Source organism: Musca autumnalis, unplaced genomic scaffold, assembly GCF_047663935.1.
Source record: "Musca autumnalis isolate F117 unplaced genomic scaffold, ASM4766393v1 scaffold_4, whole genome shotgun sequence".
Lineage (NCBI taxonomy): Eukaryota > Metazoa > Arthropoda > Insecta > Diptera > Muscidae > Musca > Musca autumnalis.
In genome coordinates, this window is record NW_027411977.1 from 94,169,845 (window position 1) to 94,190,931 (window position 21,087).

The following is a 21,087-nucleotide window of genomic DNA, read 5'->3' on the forward strand; positions in this document are numbered from 1 at the left end:
AATACCGGACCACGCCAATTTTTTAAGTGTGTTATATCTTGAAAACTGATGACCACTCCCACTCTTTTCAATACATTATTTTTCCAAAACTACTGAACCTAATTTCATGTAATTTTCAGAAAATGTTCATGAATGTCCCGTGGCCCACATTGCTATATGCTTTTAGACGAATTTCGGGGGCTATTGTTTAATAATCGCTATATTTGCTAAACTTATGACGGCATTGGCTTGTAAATTAGTTTTCGAGACAACGGTGGTTGCATCCTCGATCAAGAAAAACGATATATTTACAAATTTCCTTCAATAGTGAGGTTCAACGGTCCATTAGCCATGAAAAACATATAAGTTTCAATAGGCGCGAGAATACGACTTACCTATTTTTTTACTTTTATAATTAGATCGCGTTAAGATAAAGACAGGGGACATGGACGATAATAAATCCTAAACAGTATCAATGGGCGAAAAAATCCGACAAAGTCCGTAACAGAAGAAAAGGTTACAGAAAAAATCTGTCATTGGTGGCGTCGTTTTTTATTGGGATAGCTAATACAATTTTCTTTTTTTTCAAAATAGTCTGGCTTAATCCCATTGTTGTTGTTTTATTATTTTAAAACAACTAATTTATTAGTGGAAAAAGGTTTGGCATTGTTCGCCAAGGGGTACTTACTTAGCTGGCCCATTACAGAACATTTGTTCTATAGGCCGAACTAAGAAAAGATCTCCAATTCTCTCTATTTGTTGCTTCGCTTTCCTTGGCCTGCCAATTCTGCGTGCACCGCCAAGCGGTCCGTGTTTATATAGGAACCAACTTCCACAGTCGGTCCGAGCTCAATGGACGCATTGCGCGTCGACACCATCAACTTGGTCTTCTCACCGTTTACCGCCAGACCCACTTTAGCAGATTCTCCTTCGACCTTAGTAAAGGTATCGTTTGACGTTTGCCTCTCGTATGACCGCCTCGTATCGGAGACCCTATAAAGTATGTATTTTCTTGATCAGGGTAAAATTCTAAGTCCATATAACCATGTCCGTCTGTCCGTCTGTTGAAATCAAGATACAGCTCGCAATTTTTAAGATAGAGCTTTGGAATTTGGTGTCGAAGTTTCTATTACTCCTAGGATGCTTGGTATTGCAAATGGGCTATATCGGTCCACGTTTTGATATAGCCCCCTTGAACGGTACCACCCGATTTGCGGAATTTTGAAGGTTTTAGCCTCATTATCACACCGAAATGGCTGAAATTTGGTACAAATTTCCCCCATAAATTTGTCGGTATAGGTCCACGCCTTCATATAGCCTCCATAGAACGGTACCTACCGTATTCGGTATTTTGAAGGTTGTGGTCAAAATAATCCACCGAAATGGCTGACCAAATACCAAGGTCTTCATTTGGGTTACTAAACGTTCCATATGAAATTTGACGGCGTGGACCTAGCCTTCATATAGCTCCCATAGAACGTTTCTCCCGATTTTCGGTGTTTTGAAGGATGTGACCTCAATATTTCTCAGAAATGACTGAAATTTGGTATTTGGTCTTTATTTGAGTTATTGAACGTTCCATATGAAATTTGTCGGTATAGGTCCACACCTTAGAATAGCCCCAATAGTACGGTACCTCCATATTTCCGGTATTTTGAAAGTTGTGGCCTCAATATTCCGCCTAAATGGCTGAAATTTGGTATTTGGTCTTCATTTGTGGTAATTAACGTTCCATATGAAATTCGCGGTATAGGCGCAGGAATTCATATAGCCCCCATCGAACGGTACCTTCCGGTGTTTTAAAGGTTGTGGCCGCAATTCTGACGTCGTTAATATCCCACCGAAAGACTGAAATATTTTATTTCATGTGGTTATAAAATATTCCAGAATAGACTTATCAGTATAGGTCCGAATAAACGAAAGGAAACTAAAGAATAAGTCCTCTGCGAAAAAGTTCTTAACAATTCCTCGCGGTTAGGGGGTTACCAAATGTTGCCTGTCTCAGCGAAAAGTTTTGGACACAGGTCCTCGTTTTTTGTATAGCCCCCTTAAAACGTTACCGCTCTATTTAGTGTATTTAGATGTAATTTCGAATTTACGGTTCAAAGTATATAGAAAACTTCTCCACCAAAAGTTGCGGATATCAACATCGGGTTATTTTAGTTTTTTATCTACATTTCGAGCAAAATTCTATGCCATTGGTGTATAGACCCATGTTGTGGCACAACCCCCCTAAATCGGTGTTGTCCGTTTTCAGATATTTTCAAGTTTCAGCTGACCGAAATAACCAAAATTAGGTATTTGGGGTTCCCAGTGGTCAAAAAACTTCTCCACCTTACGTAAGAGAACGAAACCTAATTATTCCATTTAGTTCAGAATGTTTTATGGCGGAAGGTATAAAAAAATTTGGCCCGGCCTAACTTAACCCGTTTTTATACCCTCAGCATTTATGCTAACGAGGGTATATACAAAGCCGACGGATACTTTTTTATTTGTTACTTGTTTGTTTTAAATGGAATTTCGGTCGTAGAGTATTTGGGTAATGCGGACTTTTAATGAATATTGTTGTGGTAGAAAATCGAGTACATTAGTTCGTAGCGCCGGGATTTATCTGCTGTTACTCACACACTTTACCCCTCGCCACAAAGGGACATTTCTTTCTTTCACGAGGTGAATAACAGAACTGAAAATTTTTTTACTATTCTTTATGGATGAAACCTCTGCATTGTGATGTTAATTTTTCGGTCACGATATTAATTAAATTACATCGCTCATGATAGGTCGTCATTGTCTTTCGCCATGTATATCCCATAAAATAATCAAATCTTTTTATTTGTGGATGTTTTTTTAATATGGTTAGATTAGTTATTAGTTTTCTTTTGTTTTGCATTAAAATCCATTAACCATTTCATTGACCGTTGTTGGCATTGTCAGCCTTCTTACGTGCCGCTTTTACCGACAATGATGTCATACTACCTCCACCAGCACAGCTTCCATTCATTTGTGCATTCGAATTACTGGCTGCCGAGGAATTGGAGAAACGTTGCTTCAATTGTTCCTTCCATTCCTGTTCCAGTTTGATGTAGGTACCACCCAATGGTCGGCTTTGTTTGTTGACATTGATATCGGTGCCATTCTTCTTTCGCACCAAAGCAATAACCTGTTTCATTACCTTCTCTTCGAATTCACGTTGATTGTCTTGATTGCTGCGTGCTGACAATTCACCGGACCAATAACGGCCAGGATTTAAAGGTTGTTTGCTGCAAAACAACAAAGGAATAGGTATTACATACATACATATGTAAGTATTTGTGAATATATTTTATTTAAAAATAATCAAAAATAGTAACCGGCTGTTCGTACCTCTTGCGATGATTTTTCTTGTTGTAATTCTTTTTGGGAGCCATTACTTTACTGTCGGATGACTCGCAACCATCACTACTGCTAGTTGAGAAACTGCTGCCATAATCAGCTAAACCGTACTTCCGTGAAGTTGCTCTCAAGTTTTCCAAAGTGTTGTCGGTACTTTCGGTTTCTGTGCTGGAGTCGGCAAAGAATTTTGAAGATGCTGGTCTCACACGTCTGGCTATGCGGCTATGGGATTCTAAGCAGAACATTTATGTTTTCTTTGTTTTTGAAAAAAATTACCCATATTGGTTTTAGCTTACCATCCGGATTTAAAACTGGCAATAAACCCTGGCGACAACGTTGTGGCATTAAAGACAACAGCATCCAACGGCATTCATTTTCTCCACCAGTCATGCTTTCCAACATTTTTAGAGGAGGACTATCGCCCAAGGCATGACCCTCAGTGGCCAATTGAACAATTGACAATATGGAACGTTCTCTATCGGTTTCCACCAAAACGCTATGTTCACGAAATTGGCAACCCTATGAAAAAAAGACAACTTAAAAATGTTAACAGTATTAACCATTTAATCAAACCTACATTCGGTCCAGCCAATGTTTCAAAACGAAAAGCCTGTTGACCACAACAAGGATAACGTCCGGCTGGACCTGTTGTACGACCATCGGTAACAGGCCCCAGAAATGTTGGAGTTTCAGTATGATAGCGACACCAGGACATCTAAGAGATTTTTCAATTATTATCTCCACTCGTTTCAATATTGTTTCATTTTACCTGATAGACGGGAAAATACATTTCACATAAACAACAATACAAATAATGAGCATGACCCCAAAGTTTCCAATAGACGCGACGCCAAGACTTCAACTCTTTAAACAACTGGGCAATGTACAAATTCAGGTCCCACATGGGATCGCGAACATGATGGCTAACCACTTGACCCCAACGATTAAGGCGTACATTTCCCTGAATACACTGGACATAAGATTTCATGGTGTTGGTCAAGCAACGATTACATCTGTAAGACAAATTCGAATGGAAAATTGAAATGAGTTTGGAATAAGGAAATTATACATACTTTGAACAGCGAAACAGTCCTGCCAAACTGTAATAGTGCCCTCGTAAAGCTTCCGGTTCTGGTTCGAATAAACTCTGTATAAGTTTGGTCCATAGACGTGGTAGTAGGCGATCCTTTTTGTCCCGCACCATTTCCAATTCAACATTTGTAAACATATCCGCCAAACGGGTAATTATCGAATCATTCAGACACGACAGATTTGTTGAAGCCTTCACCACTTCACCCAATCGTGAATGACAAAAGCTTAAGCAGTCCAACAGTAGAGGCTCCATCTGTGCAAGAATTTAAATAAACATTTGTTTATTGGAGATCTGACTAAATAAACTTTAAACGAATAAAAAAACAAGTAAGAGAGACATTAAGTTCAGTCGATCGAACTTTTTATAACCCCCACCAACAAATGTTCTTATCTAAAATTGAATAATTAGTTTCCTAACATTTTAGCATTTTTAGCTAAAATCCTGAAAATACCGAAAATCGGGAGGTACCGTATGTCCATAATTTTTGGAATACAAGTTTTTCGGTCAATAGGCAAACTAAATGTCAAATTATAGCTAATTCGGCCTGAAAATGCGATTAAAACTTAAAAATACCTGAAATCGGGCGGTACCCTTATATGGGGGGATATACCAAAACGTAGTTCGATATAGCCCATCATCGAACTTGACCTACCTGCAAACGAACGACGCATCTTCACAAAATTTTAGCGTTCTATTTCCATTTTTTGTGAATGCTAGAATGATTACAACAGGCGGACGTATCAAGACGGATCAAGAATATATACTTAATAGGGTACTTAATAGGGTTTCAATGCGTTAAAAACGAAAAACAATCTTAAAATACCCTACATACTGTGGTGGAGGGTATAAAAATAAATCGATCTGAAAATCTTGGCATATTTTTTTAAAATCCGGGCCAATTGGGGCATCGGAAACTATGTTAAATATGGGGTTGTAATGTACTGACCTAATGCTTTACTTCTAAAGTGAAGATTTAGAAAGAAAACGATTTTTGTAAAATCTGGAGAAATAAATTATAATTTATCGCAGAGTATTAAATTCAACGTGTTTTTTTCTCCCCAGCCTCTAGGCTAATGAGATCACATACACTTTGATGCGTTTAAAAATGTGCCTCATCGAAATAATGGTTTTGAACCTCAAGTATGCACATAGATTTCAATCAGGAAATTCTTGGCCAAAACCCTATTTTTGAAGTTTCGAAATTTTAATTTTTTTTGCACAGAACAATAAAAAACTCATCAAGTCATCTGAAAATAATTAGTTTTTGTAAATAACGTTAGTATTCGTTGATTGGCGCAGTACCAAAGTTGACACTTTTTTATGTAAAAATAAAATAGACTTTGTGCTGTAAAATATACAATTTTTGTTGTATTGCGTCGCTGCATAAATATACAGAAGTGAGATCAAAGTTATTATGAATTGGGAAGCTGTTAATGAGTACTTTCATAATATTGCATACTACAGCAATAAACAACATTTTGACGGTGCCCGGTCTCACAATTAGGAGGGTTGGCGTTTTTTGTTTGGGATGACGACTTCTATTTTGTTTTTCAAAATAGTCAGGCTTAATCCCATAGTCGTTGTTTTAATATTTTATTAAAACAACTTTCATCCCAAACAAAAAACGCCAACCCTCCTAATTGTGAGACCGGGCACCGTCAAAATGTTGTTTATTGCTGTAGTATGCAATACCAACAAATTAGTTATGTGCTTTTTCGTCGAGAATCGACGAACGCATAGCAGTGGGAAAAATTTGGTTTTGTTTTCAAGTGAAGTTGCTAGAGTTTAGGTAGTGCCAAAGAAATTCTCGATCAGAGTGTTTCTTTGCGCACGTATCTATTTGAGCTAGCAATTGACACTTGGGTATAAAAAGTTTCTTGTTGAAAAACAAGAAATAAGGGAACTGATGAAGATCTGTGGCGAGATCTGAAACTATAGTATTCCCTGCCTTACCCCTTGGTAAACATCGCCAATTTTTTCCCACTAATAAATTAAAGTTGTTTTAATAAAATATTAAAACAACGACTATGGGATTAAGCCTGACTATTTTGAAAAACAATATATTAAATATTATTTTTTACAAATATTTTTTAAATATATTTAAACTTTTAAAAAAATGTCCAAATATGTCCACCTCCAAATCGAATTTGAAAGATAGCAGGAGGTCTGTACTAATAAATTCAGAAGTCAAATCGTGCTCAAATTTGCCACAGTTAAAATAAAGTGGATTTTTCTATTTTAAGATGGGAGAATTTTTTGTAAATACCTGTTGTGACTGTGCGTAGTATCCAATTGAAATAGAACGGTAATACCCACATCTATCAACCGATTTTCCTTAGAATTCATATTTAAGGGTTTCAGAATGTAGAAAACAAGTATGTATAATTTTTTTGAAAATATGTCAATTTTTTAAAAGTACCGTCCGATTTTAGATATTTTGTGGTTTTTACTGACACTTTATGACCGATTCGGCTGAAATTTGGTATTTTGACCTCTTGGAAGATATGAATCCTTCGTACCAAAAATTATTAACATAGGTCAATGTTTTGGTTTAGACCCCACAGAACGGGACCACCCTGTTCAACAAATTTTTGCAGTTTTTGGTCATTTTGTTCGATAAAACGTAAGAATTGCTGTTTGTACACATTTATTATAAATAATAATTAATTTCAATACAAAATGGACGTTGAAATAGTTTTGGCCAGAAAATTTGGATTTGGGACCATTGTGGTATGTTTGGACGAAATCCAAAATCCCTGCCCATCGAGCTGGATGATGTGCACGATAAATCTCGAGTTTGTAATTTTTTGTGCAAACATAAATATAGATCGAAGAGGGGCCATATTGGTCAACCCTTTCGGAGGGGGCAACTGATTTGGCCCACATGTAATATTTCTTTGGAAATATGGACATGGTTCGAATCAAGGCTTCGGAGTCGAGCCATTTTTGGGCAGACTCCGACTCCAGTCCAATTTTTTTCTCGACTCCGACTCCAACTCCGGAGTCGACTCCGAAAATAGATAAAATAAAATTCACAAATTTCAGTCGTTTCAGTTTGAACCTTTAAGATACATTACATTGGGAGGATACCAAAACATAGTTGTTCGTTTTTTCGTTGACAATACAGAATACGTTACAAGGTTTCTCTACCTAAACACCAACATACGAGTATATTTACAATTTTCCGAATTTGACTTATGTACCCAATGAGACTCGAAATATCAAATTACACTGTGCAACATTTTTAAGGTGATCTTGTGCAAACAATTCGAACTGAGGATTTTTTGAAAGTATAGACCCAAACGACAAGAAACCCTAGTTGGATTTTGCTCTGTCAGATTCAGCTCGGATTTTATGGCCCCATCTAAACATGGTTAAATACTGAGTTTTTAAAGAAATTCGGGGCTATATCTCTGAAACCAATGCGAATCTTCTTCTGACATCTGAAGCAAATTTATAGATAAGGACAAGAATAAAATATATGGAGAAATAATGAACCCGAAAAACTACATTTATTGCCTCAAATTTCAACATTTATGCAAAAATTCCACAATTTGTATACATTTCGCACCGTATCTCCAAGACCGTTAATTTTTTCTGAATATTTTCTTTTGGAAAAATATTCCCTGGAATGTAATACACAACTCTTCAGAACATGTCATTGTTGTAAAATGCCTCTATGCCGTTGTTTTCAGTACATTTTTCAACGACGATTTAATAAAAATGTCAATAATGTGGTGAATTCCGAAATGCGAGAATAAACTGCTGGTGTGAACTGTGTTTGAAATACGTGTTGTAAAAGATATGATGCAAAATACCGCTGAAACAACATGAAGTAAGCAGTTTAGAGTTTCAGAATGTTCCAAAGAATTGTTAAGAACTTAATTTGAAAGATTTTTGCAAAAGGTTACTTGGTTCAACTCCCAATAGTTTAGCCGATACTGACCAGAATTTCAGCAATTATGTAAAATTTTTTATATTTTATCGATTTTGATGCCCTAGATAGAGTTTTTCTTATGTAGTTTTTTCAAAGGATAAGTTCTACTAGTTTAGGGCTAAAATATTGCTAAGGACAGCAAGGCCAAGTTCCTATTCGTTTCTGAGTTAAGGGCCTGATAAATGCAAAAAAGTGTAGATTTAGCCCGGTTTAGATTAGGCCATAAAATCCGAACTGGATCTGACAGGACAAAACCCTACTAGGGTTTTTGTAGTCTAAATATGTACTTTTAAAAAATTCATACTAAAAGTTGTTTGCATTTTCAGTGTTGCATAGTGTTATCATAATTACTGTCCTATTTCCCCTTAACATACACTTTCGTGGTTAAGGTTACTTCAAGTTCACATTTTTAGGGTTTTTTTTTATGTTTTCACGATTTTGCTTGAAAACGGTAAGTCCTATCGAAATAGGGCTAAAGAAAATATTGTTTCTGCAAAAATTCACTAGAGGATTGACCTTTACAATTTCGTAGGTTTTACCATTTTTGAGATTTAGGTTTTTATTATTAGGTTTTCAACATTTTGCTTGGGAACGGCAATTCTTACCGAAATGGAACTGGAGAAAATCATATAGCTGTGGAAATTCTCTACAATACTGACTTTTGCAATAATTTCCTAGGTTCTACCATTTTTGAGATATATAAGTTTAAGTTGGTAAATTGTAGTCATGACATAGTTTTATAAAGAGGCGATACAGTCAGTGCAGAAAAAATTTTCACTGCTACATTTTCTTTACATCATTTCCATAGGACTTGCGGTTTTCAAGCAAAATCGTGAAAATTTAAAAAACCCTATAAGTGTGAAGTTTATTTAAAAAGCCCTCCGGCTATTGCAGTTTCAGAATCCGCGAAAACTTCTCAGGTGTAAGCTCCTTCCATTTAAATTTGGTTAAGGGGCACCGTGGTAAGTCTTTCGTATGATTTCCCTTAAAGTACTACAAGGCCTTTCATAGAAGTCCAACAGGTTATTTTACAGCAGACATAAATGACTTCTAATAAAAAAACAAGAGAAGACCAGTGAGTCTTCCTTAAAATGACCTGTAAATCTTCTATAAAGATCTTACCCAAGTATATTTGATTGATCCAAAAATGCTTCCGATATGCATTTTGTTGTCAAAATAGAGATTAAGAGTTTTTTTTTTTAAACTATGATCATTTAAATAAATTAAATTGATTTGACAAATTTTGATAAATGTAGAACAGATTGTTGCCCGGAGTCGGAGTCGAGCTTTTTCACGACTCTGGCTCTGACTCCAGCAAAATTTGCTAGACTCCGACTCCAGACTCCGACTCCAACTCCGAAGCCCTGGTTATCTGTCCACTCAGGTACCTTCCACACAAAATTTCAAATTGTTTCGCAAGGTCATGTGTTGACTTTTTGCAGTATACTACCCCTCAGTAATGGTGGCGACATTTTCTGAGTATTTCAGCCTTGTAAAACTTCTCTACAAGTGGTGTCTTTAGACACGCCGTTCGGACTCGGCGATAAACAGTAGGTCCCATATCATTGAGCTAATATGAATCGGGGTGCACTCATTGATATGAGAGAAGTCTCCCTTGTCCTGTATGGGATGTTGTGGAACAATGTTTTTTTTTTTTCCTCGCTCCTCTATTAATACTATACAATATTTTCAGGGGCAAAAATAGGTTTGGAGAAACAAAACAATCTCAAAAACAACATAAAATCCAACCAATTTTGCGGATTTAAAAATCAACATTTATGTCTGAAAATTGGTAAAATTTTTAATATAGATCTTATAGCGTTCTTCCTGGAAGGCACGTACCGCCAACGTAAGATAAATTTGGAAGAAGATTTCTTCATCTTGCCACTGATACCAATTATGTTAATGTACGTGGTCAGATAACAGAGTTATACGCTGATATATCCATAGGAACCCTATTCCAGGCCAGCTTTTGTCAGCGCCCCACCATTTATAGTCTGACACTAGATGGCAGCTGATTTTAATACTGAATAATCTTAAACCCATCACCTACTTTGGAAAATTATTCCCGGGGTGGGCACAGGTGGGCATCATGACTAAAACCTTAGGTCAAATTTAAGTATATGATCGAATTGGCATTACAAAATACACTAAGAAAATATGCAGCTAACTAGAATTCCACAACACGCTAAAACACTATTTTTTAATGAAAATTAAGGTATTACCTCCTCCTTCAAAATCCACTATAAAATTTTGCTATACCTATTAGTTTCGCGATATTTTGAATATATTTACTTGCACCTAAAATATAGGTTGTACTCACAGCAAAAAATATTAGTCAAATGTTCTGTCTTTTGAAGCTATTCTTAAGAAGATCGCGTTCGAATGAAACAAAAACTAATATATTTTTAAAAAGGTCCATGTCATAGCTGTCATAGTTGCCAGATGTTGTACCAACATTTTGACATTCATTTTTTTATTTTTGGCCAATGGCTGGATCCACTGTGTACTGAGGACGTCATGCGTCAGTTCAGGTGACAAGATGTTATGTCCGGCGAACTTAAGCACTTTCCTTAAATTCTGGTAGGGGTGTCCTCATTAACCATGCAAAACGTAGATCTACCAATCTGCTCAGGCAACGATCTGTCCATGCCACAACGTGATTATCGCACGTCCGTTAAGACAAGTCGGTTATGACTTTCCAAAAGCGGACCAATTTTGGACTTAAAACCTGTAGTACAACTATTAGTCGGCGGGATTTTTACGTTAAGCTACTCTACATCAGCAGTTCCACAGCCCATGCTTTCCATATACCGGCCAATTCAACCAGGAACAAGCGATACAGAAAAGCTAGTTCCTACCTCCACTTCTGTTGCGAATATTCCTCAGTACGTTGTAACCATTACAACATTGTAGCTGCTGTTGAGATTGGTTTCCAGCACCGTCGTATTCTGATGATGTTGACTCACTGGGGACTGAGTAGTTTTATGCAGCAACAGTAGTCCCTCACATGGACGAGTTCAGGGCAAACCCTGAGATGTACCCACACCCGGCATCTGTTGAATCTCACCGAAGTTAGAGTGTGGTGGATGCGTATGTGACAAACCGATCACATTCAAATTGGTCCTGGTTGTTTTCCTCCCGGCACGAACCAAATGAATCCGAAGCAGTCATTCTGGATTATACTTAGGTTGCAGCCGTTGGCCGGAAAGCTGTGTGATTCCGGGTCAATCGTCACATGAGAGTTGCCGCATCTCTACGCGGCTGAATGTGTGCTGAAACACGATTTTCGTATGCTTTGACTTTTGACTTAAAGCCGGAAGAACATGTAACTTAATGAATTAAGCCAGAAATCCTCTTATGTGACAAGGCCTTAAGATCGGCATTTTATACCCTCCACCACGATATGTTAAGTAAGTGTTCCTATTTAAGGTATATGAAAGAGCAGAGCTTTTCCTCCTTCTTGGAGGAACAGAATATCTTAATTAATGAAAATCAATGTATGATAATGTTCTGCCTGGCGGTTTGAGAGTGCAACATACCAAGCAACATCCACTTCAAAAGGAATATCGGGAGCATCGTTCTATGGAGGCTATTAGATGACGTGGGCCTATACCTACAAATTTCTGGTGGAATGTTTTATAAGCCCAATGAAGACTAAGTATCAAATTTTGTCATTTCGGTGCGACATTAAGGTCACAAGCTTCAAAATACCGAAAATCGGGAGGTACCGTTCTTTGGGCCTATATGAAGACATGGATATATACTGATAATACCCTTCTGGAATGTTTCGAAGAATGTTCCAAGACTAAATACCAAATTTCATCCAACCTTCAAAACAACGAATATCGGTAGGAACCGTGCTATGGGGGCCAAATGAAGACGTTGGCCTCTACCGACAATTTTCTGGTTGAATGTTTTGTACCCCCATCAAAATACCGCAAATCCGTAGGTACCCTTCTATGGGGACCATATGAAATCGTGCATCTTTACCAACAATTCTCTTCTGGAATGTTTTATGCCCCCAAGGAAGACTAAGTACCAATTTTCATCCATTTCGATTTGATAATGACGCTGAAACCTTCAAAATACCAAAAATGGGGAAGGATCGTTCTATGGGGGCTATATAAAGGCGTGGACACATACCGACGATGACTAAATGCCAAATTTAAGCCATTGTGGTTGGATATTGAGGCCACAAAATGCCGAAAATCGGGAGGAACCTTTATTTATGGCTATATAAAGAGGTGGACCTAACCGACAAATTTCAGGTGGAATGTTTTATACCCCCAGCGAACACTAAATACAACATTTCAGCCATTTCGGTGGGATATTGAGGCCGCAACCTTTAAAATACCGAAAATCGGAAGGAAAATACCGACCTGTAAGGGCTATATGAAAATGTGGACACTTACCGACATTTTTCTGGTTGAAAGTTTTCTATCCCCAACGAAGACTAAATACGAAATTCCAGCCATTTCGGTTGGACTCGGCAATAAACAGTAGGTTCCATATCATTGAGCTAATATGAATCGGGGTGCACTCATTGATATCAGAGATGTCTCCCTCGTCCCGTATGGGATGTTTGTGGAACAATTATTATTATTTATTATTATACATATTGAGGCCACATCCTTAAAAATACTCAAAATCGGGATGTACCCTTATATGAAATCGTGGACTTATACGGACAAATTTCTGATTCAATGTTGTATGTTCCCAAATTTCAGCCAATTCGGTGGGGTATTGAGGTCACAACCTTCAACATTCTGAAAATCGGGACTTTGGTGACTATATAAAAACGTAAACCTACACCGACAAAATGTTTCATATATATAGCCCATTTTCAATACCAAAGATCCAAGAAGCAATAGAAGCTTCCATACCGGATTATAAAGCTGTATCTTAATAGACAGACGGACATGCGGACGGACGTACAGGCGGACATCGTTATATCGAAACGAAGTACATTAATTTATATGTTCACTTTGCCAGCAGGACTTTTATAACTTTTGCCGGAAGAAAAGTCTTTTTTATTTCATATAAAGTGTATGCTGTTTGTTATGGTTTTTGTGGAGGTACGACGGATTGTTTTTTTGTTTGGAATATGTGTTGCATTTTGGTCAAATTCCTTTTGTTTCGTTCTTCTTACTTACCTGTAGAAAGCTAGCCGATACCAATATCGGCACAACATTATTAACATTCAAATTTGGTGGACCTTCGCTGGGATCTAAGCCACTATTCGATGAATCCGATTTTACCCATTTCATAAGCCAATCGAATATTTGGATATCGCAATGCACCGAAATGTCCATGTCCTCTAATTTTTGACCGGCAGTAACATCGGCAAAATAGCCCATCTTGCTGACTAACAAACTCTGAGGACATAGGAAATCTTTGGATGTATTTTTCACCTCATCACAGACATGAATAATGACTTCGGTTCTAAAATTATAAAGAAAATCGATTATCAAGGGTTAAAAGTGAAAAGCAAAAACTTACTCCTTTTTTGTGGAGGATCCTGTATGAATTGTTGTCTTAGCAATACTTAACATAGAAGCATTTTTGGATGGAGTTTTTGGGGTAGTTGTATTTGTGTCCTTGTTAGTTGTGGTGCTGGAAGTTACATCAGTTTGGCCATCATTGGGGTTTGATGACAAAGTTGTTGTAGATGGGGAAACTTTAGCTGCTGCTGCTACCTCTTTGGTTTTGGGTTTTAAACGATTATTGTAATTGGCCGGTAGTGGTACCGGACATATAAACGGCAATACCGCATCTAGAATACCTTCGTTGAGAATAAAATCCAGTTTTTCGTTTAATTTTGGATGTAGACATCCATCATTGCTGGCACTGCCAGGGGTTTGCTTCGATTTAGGCAAAGTTACGGAATTGTGTCTGCGTAAACGACTGACATCTCCAGTAAAACTGCCAACACCGCCACCCCCACCACTACTACCAGTACTAGGTCCACTATCGATTTGATCATCCTGAGCTTTTGTTTGTATGGGACTACTGCGATAGCCAAACAAGTCATTTACCAGACGATTGTTAGCCAATTCTTGAAAATCCAAAGTTTTTTGAGAATTATGTGATTTTCCAATGGCACCAGTATTTGTCCCCTGATTACTTCCTCCATTCTTTCCTGCCGCATGATGATGTTGATGATGACCATGGTTAGACGACTCCTTTCCATGATGATTTGCTGTTATTGCCAAGTGGTGACTGGTGGTCTGAGAAATCATGTCATTGACATGACATGACAAATTTAAAAAATCCAAAAAGTCATTCAAATTTATTGTTTTGTCAGGGTGATCGTCTTTTTTAATTTCACTTTGACTTTTACTTGTTGTAGCTGGGGGCGGCTGGGAATTGTTGTTATTATTGTTGTTGCCATTTTTGTTATTTGAAGACATTTTAATCGGCGAAAATAAACGGTTAAATTCCAACTCAAATGTAATTATGTCGTGAAAAATTGTATAACAAAAGCATATTTAAGACGGAAAAGGATTCAAAATAAACAAATATCCTGTTGCTTAGCAACGGTGGTAACCATACAATGAGGTTCATGTCATTGCTAATACCCCGTTTATATATAACCGGATTTAACAAACCGACTGGGTTTTAAATGTCAATTCCATTGCTTATATTTCAAACAAATCCTCATAAAGAAGGTTAACCCTGCAAAATGCTCTAATATAAACAGCATATAAAGGCAAAAGAATAACAAACAAGTAAGCACGCCGTTCGGTAAAATGAAAGTTCTAAGTTCTTCACCCACTCTAACAGAAAACTTTCGCTTACTTTTAAACAATGTTTACCTCCAATACGACATCAATATTCAACCTTTAAAATACGTGATATTTGGATGTAACTTCATACTGGGAATATACCGAAATATGAACCTATATTGATCATTTTCTCGTGGAGCTTATCTACCCATTGAGAATCCGAAGTACCAAGTTACAGTCACTACAGAAAATTAATTCTTTAAAAGCCTTCACCGTGCAATCTGAGATCGCGCAATACCTCGTCTATAGGGGCTATATTAAAACATACATATACCCACAATTATCTGTGGGTATCGAGGGTGTATACACTTTCATACGGGCAATATGGGCCTTATCGAAATAATGGTTTTGGACCCCAAGTATGTTTGGACGAAATCCGTTTCAGACAATTTGGAGTCGAATTGGCATTGGCGGTACGTCTATCTATCTCTTTGGCTGGAACGCACGATAACTCTCGAACTTAGTTTGAACTTAGTTTAAGTTCAAAGATGAGCCATGTCTGTCCGTCCACTCCCTCAAATTTATTCAAAAAATTGATTTGGCCCATACTTTACACATCGTTATATTTATACCAGACATACATCAAGTTCGAATATGGGCAATATCGGTCCACTCCTTCGGGCACTTCTCACACAAAATTTCAGAAAAGTGCAGTTTAAGACCTTCTCTTGAATCGTTTAGAGTTTTGGTGTAACAACTGGTATTCGCTGCCCCCATTACGAAGGTACAAGTTTTATCAGGGGCACGTCCATACTTTCTGAGAAAATGGCCCGAAACTGTAAAACCCCAGCTATGGTACCATGTGTACTGGATGAAGCGCATGATAACCCTCGAGCGGATAAACCGATTCAGTCCAAAATGTGGCATTCGTAATATTTTGTGCAAAATTAAAACAAGTTCTGAAATGGGTACTTCCCTTCTTCTGGGTATGGGTACTTCCCTCTCAAATGTTCAAGATTTTTGGCTAAAATGGTCCGCACGATAACTTTCGAGGGTAGTATCCGATTTTATCTTAACATTGAACATCGTAATATTTTTACGAAACATAGATTTTAGAACATAGATCCGATTAGAATATGGTCTATATATGTCATCTCCTTCGGGTACCTCCCACACAAAATTTTGAAAAGTGCAGTTTAGAACCTCCTCTCTCTAATCGTTTGGAATTTACTTGCAAGAAGTTGCATTCAAGGCCCCTATTACGATGGTACAAGTTTTTTGAGTGGCATGACCATAATTCTTGAAAAATGAATCGAAAGCTGTAAAAAACTGAATACTGCGTTGATCCACACTTTTCATATCGTAATATTTCTTCGAATATTATGCACTTCTTTCGGTACCTTCCCCACAAAAGTTCGAAAATATTCGCTAAATAAAATGTTTTTCGTGGCCAAGTCTTTGTTTCCTGATATAATGGCCCAAAGGTCTGAAATAACTGGTGGACGCGATATCTATCGAGACGAATTACTCCAAAAATAACACCCACTTGCAAAATGGACTATGTCGGTCCTTTCTTTTGAGTACCTCCCCCGCAAAACTTTTTAGCTTTAATCTTAATCCATATTTTTGTCGGCAAGTTTATTCGCCCAAAATTCTGAAAACCCCCTAAATACATAAGTTTTTTTGGTAAATAAGTGTTTCAATTCACACATGCTGAAGGTATATATCATGGTATAACAAACAAGGTAAAGTAAATACTACAACAAATACAACTCAACAACAAAAATTTGAAATTTGTTTTTGTTTGTAGCGTTAGTGTCACAGGTATTTGTAAACAATACAAGGAAATGTCTATAAATTATTGGAATTAAAGAAAAATAAAATTTTTCACAATTGATTGAATATTTTGAAAAACATTAATGAAAATTTTACTTCATTTATTGATATATTTGTTCGATTTGTATTTTTACATATTTTTTTGTTATAACTCCCATAGGGCGGTACCTCCCGATTTATGCAATGTTGATGATTTTAGCCGCATTATCCAACTGAAATTTGGCATTTGGTCTTCGTTGGTGCTATAAAATATTCCGGTACAGGTACACCTTTTGATATAGCCCCCATAGGAAGGTACCGCCCAATTTTGGTAAATTTGAAGATTTTTTCCAACTGAAATGGCTGAAATTTAGCATGTAGTCTTCGTTGGTGGTATAAAATAATCCGACAGGGGTTTGTCGACACAGATCACTTTTTGATATAGGCCCTATAGGAAGTTACGGTCAGATTTTGGTGACTTTGAAGATTTTAGCCGCATTATCCAAGTGAAATGGCTGAAATTTGCCATTTAGTCTTCGTTGGGGGTAAAAAATATTCCGACAGAGAATTGTCAGTATAGGTACACTTTTTGATATAGCCTCCATAGAACGGAACCGCCCGATTTTCGGTATTTTTAAAATTTCACCAGCATCCTCTAAACGAAATGGCTGAAATCTGATTTGAATGAGGGTATAATAAGAGCTCAAAATAACCCCATTCTGCACTTTTTAGTAATAAAATCATTGCATTAATTTTCCTACATCCACCCATATCGTGGAAACCGTAGGACGGACTTTTTCATTTTGTAATTTCTTATCTGCTATACCGGGATCAATTCCAAGTGATATCTGTTCCTATTTATCAAAATATTTCCCATAATCGTAGTTTTATTTGAACTAAACTTAAAAAAAAATTTCTTCCTTGGTTTCTTTCTTGGCATATTTTCTAAAATTTGCTATAATCCCAAAAGTCGCAGGAAGTCGCAGGTAAAAATTTTAAACACTATTCTAGACAAGATACACAAAAAATTAAAAAAAAGAATCAAAGCTAAACACGACTAATTTCCATACTGAATCCCTATTTTAATTGAAGAATTTAAAAAAAATGGACCTTACATTTATTTACCGCGAAACATCTAAATTAAAATAACTTATGGGTTACAAAGATATTTAATTTATTTAAATACCATTACGGTACATCAAAAAAACATAAGATTCCGTAATAATATATTCACAGAATTCACACGTCTATCGCAATTTTACAGCTGAAAAAGGTCATCGTTAACATTGTAAAAAATATCAATTTTAAATGTATCGTTATTCCTTTCTGGTTAACTACCCAGCAAAATGTTCGATGCCAAAGATGACATTCAATCATGGGTGCAAGTGATCTAGCATGTCATCTTTTTAGCATCTTCATCGATGAATTTTATATGAGCGTGGACCCCAAAAGATGACGTTCTTTTCTGGATCCTAAGCATGTCATTTTAACCAATGCGTTGACATGTCATTTCCGCCAATGATTTGACATGTCATTTCCACCAATGATTTGACATGTCATTTTCACCAATGCTTTGACACGTCTTTTTACCCATGCTTTGACATGTCATTTTAACCAATGCTTTGGCATGTCATTTTCACCAACCCCTTGGCATGAAATTTTCATGTTTTGTTTGGAAAATGGAAATGCTGTATTGAAATATGGTTTTCATGAAAAACAAAACTCTTTATTAATTCAAACGAATTCATGAAATAGCTACAATTAATTTATCAGTTTAGTTTTTCAAAAGTTTACATCCAAAATTGCAATGTAATCACCACCGCTGCAACGCAAAAGATTACTTCCTCCGTTCTCCGCAACTGATATTCTTTCATCTTACGAAAGGTTTTTTCAATTATCTTCCCATCACCAGTTCAGATTTCAACATGGACTCCAAATGCGCTCCTTTAAGTATTTTTATTTCGTAAATTACTTTTATTTTATAATTTTGTTATTTTATAACAACATTTTGGTAATTTATACTCTTTTGTTTAGTGACGGAAATATGTAGGGATCTACAACCCGGCTTGCTTTAGCGATCTCTAAGAACAAAATGTAACGAACGGGGAGGAGAGACTTTTTATGGAAAATACCATTTATGCTTAATTAATTTATTTTTAATTGTTTCTTTCCAAAAGTAGTTTCTTCTTTATTTTCAGATTCTTGTTCCTTTTCGTTTCGGACTTTTTTTTCAAATTCCAAGAAGCGAGATTTGATTGATTTCATTCTATGTCAGATTTAGAACACACAAGGGAACTTTTAAAATAGCAATGTGTGCAGTCCGATTCTATTTTTAGCTCGATGTTTGGGACTTCATATAATACCAATTGTTTAGAAGTTTTAGTTGTTTGATATGCAGGAAATGTAAGACAACATCACGACGACAGTTCTAACAACTTTGGTCTGTTCCAGAAACTGCAAGAATCTACTTATTTTTACTACGATAACAATTTTTCCTTTATGTTATCGGAAAAAATAGTAAAAATTAGTAGATTTTTGCAGTACTGGAACATACCAAAATGAAAATAAACAGGTGTGTAAATAAAAACACAAACATCATCTCTATTGGATCGATGGAATGGGTACAAATGCTGATGAAAAGATCGGATCTTTCACGACTTCCTTTGCATTGGTTCAAATCCTAATGAAAAGATCGGATCTTTCACGACTTCCTTTGAACCAATGCAAAAGATGACATGAAATCACGTCATCGCAAAAAACCCCTTCCGTCAAATTTTGCTGGGTACATATTTCTAATTATTACATATGGCGTTGAGTACAGTAAACATTCTAGTTCAATACTGTACTAGCGTTTCATAGTTTCCTTCAAGTCCAATATTTTGATTTTCTGCACGCTAGATCGGTATTTTTTCCCACTGTGCATAAGCGGTGATATAGTGTGCGGCACGTCGTTCCGACTTAGAGGAGGTTACATGTCATCGATATGAAGAGCTCTTTATGGGAAATAATCTTTTTTTCTGAATGATATTTTTTTCCTCAAAAAATTTATATCCCTAATATACATCGAAAATATAAATAAATATACAAAATGCCGGACGGAATTTGACACTAACATTACAGCCCAGTGCAGTCAGCTGGTTATTGCTGTTACCTTATATTGTTTTACCATGGGTATATATGGTAAAAACCAAATTGCCATTACAATTCGATTTGAAAAAAAAATAAAAATAAAAAAAAATTGCGAGTACATTTTCGAGTTTTGGTTTAGAGGTTAAGGAAAAAATTATGGATTTCAAATCTGTTCGCGTTCAAAAAATTAGCCGATGCGTACAAAAGTTATAGCGGTTTTTATTCTCTTATAAATAAAAAATATTCTAATATTGATTTGAGAAAAAGTATGCATATATCCCCAGCAAAATGTTCGATGCCAAAGATGGCATTCAATCATGGGTACTAGTGATCTGGCATGTCATCTTTTTAGCATCTTCATCGATGAATTTTATATGAACGTGGACCCCAAAAGATGCTATTCATTTTTGGATCCAAAGCATGTCATTTATACCAATGCTTTGACATGTCATTTTCACCAATGCTTTGGCATGTCATTTCCACCAACCCTTTGCAATGACATTATCATTACGATGAGAGTTTTAACAACGTTCGTTCGAGTCTCCGACAGCATCAAGCCTATTGTAAATAATTATTCTTATATATTTAGAAAAATGTGTATAAATAAAAACACAAAATTCATCTCTATTGGATCGATGGAATGGGTTCCAATGGTGATGAAAAGATAGGATCTTTCACGACTTTCTTTGCATGGGTTCAAATGCTGATGAAAAGATCGGATCTTTCACGACTTCCTTTGCATGGGTTCAAATGCTGATGAAATGATCGGATCTTTCAGGACTTCGTTTGCACCAATGCAAAATATGCCATGAAATCACGTCATCGCATGGAACTCCTTCCTTCAAATTTTGCTGGGTCAGTAACAGCATTTGATATGCATCTGTAGATGCAACATAGTTTCTAAAGTTTGTTTCGCGGAAAATCAAAAATATTAAAAAACTGGGAGCAAATCTAAATTATACTAACTCAGAGTCCGTAAAAACCTCTAAAAATTAAATTAAAAATGCGCACAGAATCTAGACAACGCGTAAGAA

At 36.5% G+C, this 21,087-nt stretch overlaps 1 protein-coding gene across 1 annotated transcript; it reads right to left on the minus strand.

Moving 5' to 3' along the window:
• Positions 1-2,805: 2,805 nt before the first annotated feature.
• On the minus strand, positions 2,806-14,955 carry LOC141404346 (uncharacterized). Its single transcript, XM_073987878.1, has 8 exons — positions 13,884-14,955; positions 13,538-13,826; positions 4,425-4,696; positions 4,121-4,364; positions 3,929-4,066; positions 3,648-3,870; positions 3,343-3,583; positions 2,806-3,239 (listed from the first exon to the last, which is right to left on the minus strand). The coding sequence occupies exons 1-8, from the start codon at positions 14,792-14,794 to the stop codon at positions 2,888-2,890; spliced, it is 2,670 nt and encodes an 889-aa protein (XP_073843979.1). The 5' UTR covers positions 14,795-14,955; the 3' UTR covers positions 2,806-2,887.
• Positions 14,956-21,087: the final 6,132 nt, after the last annotated feature.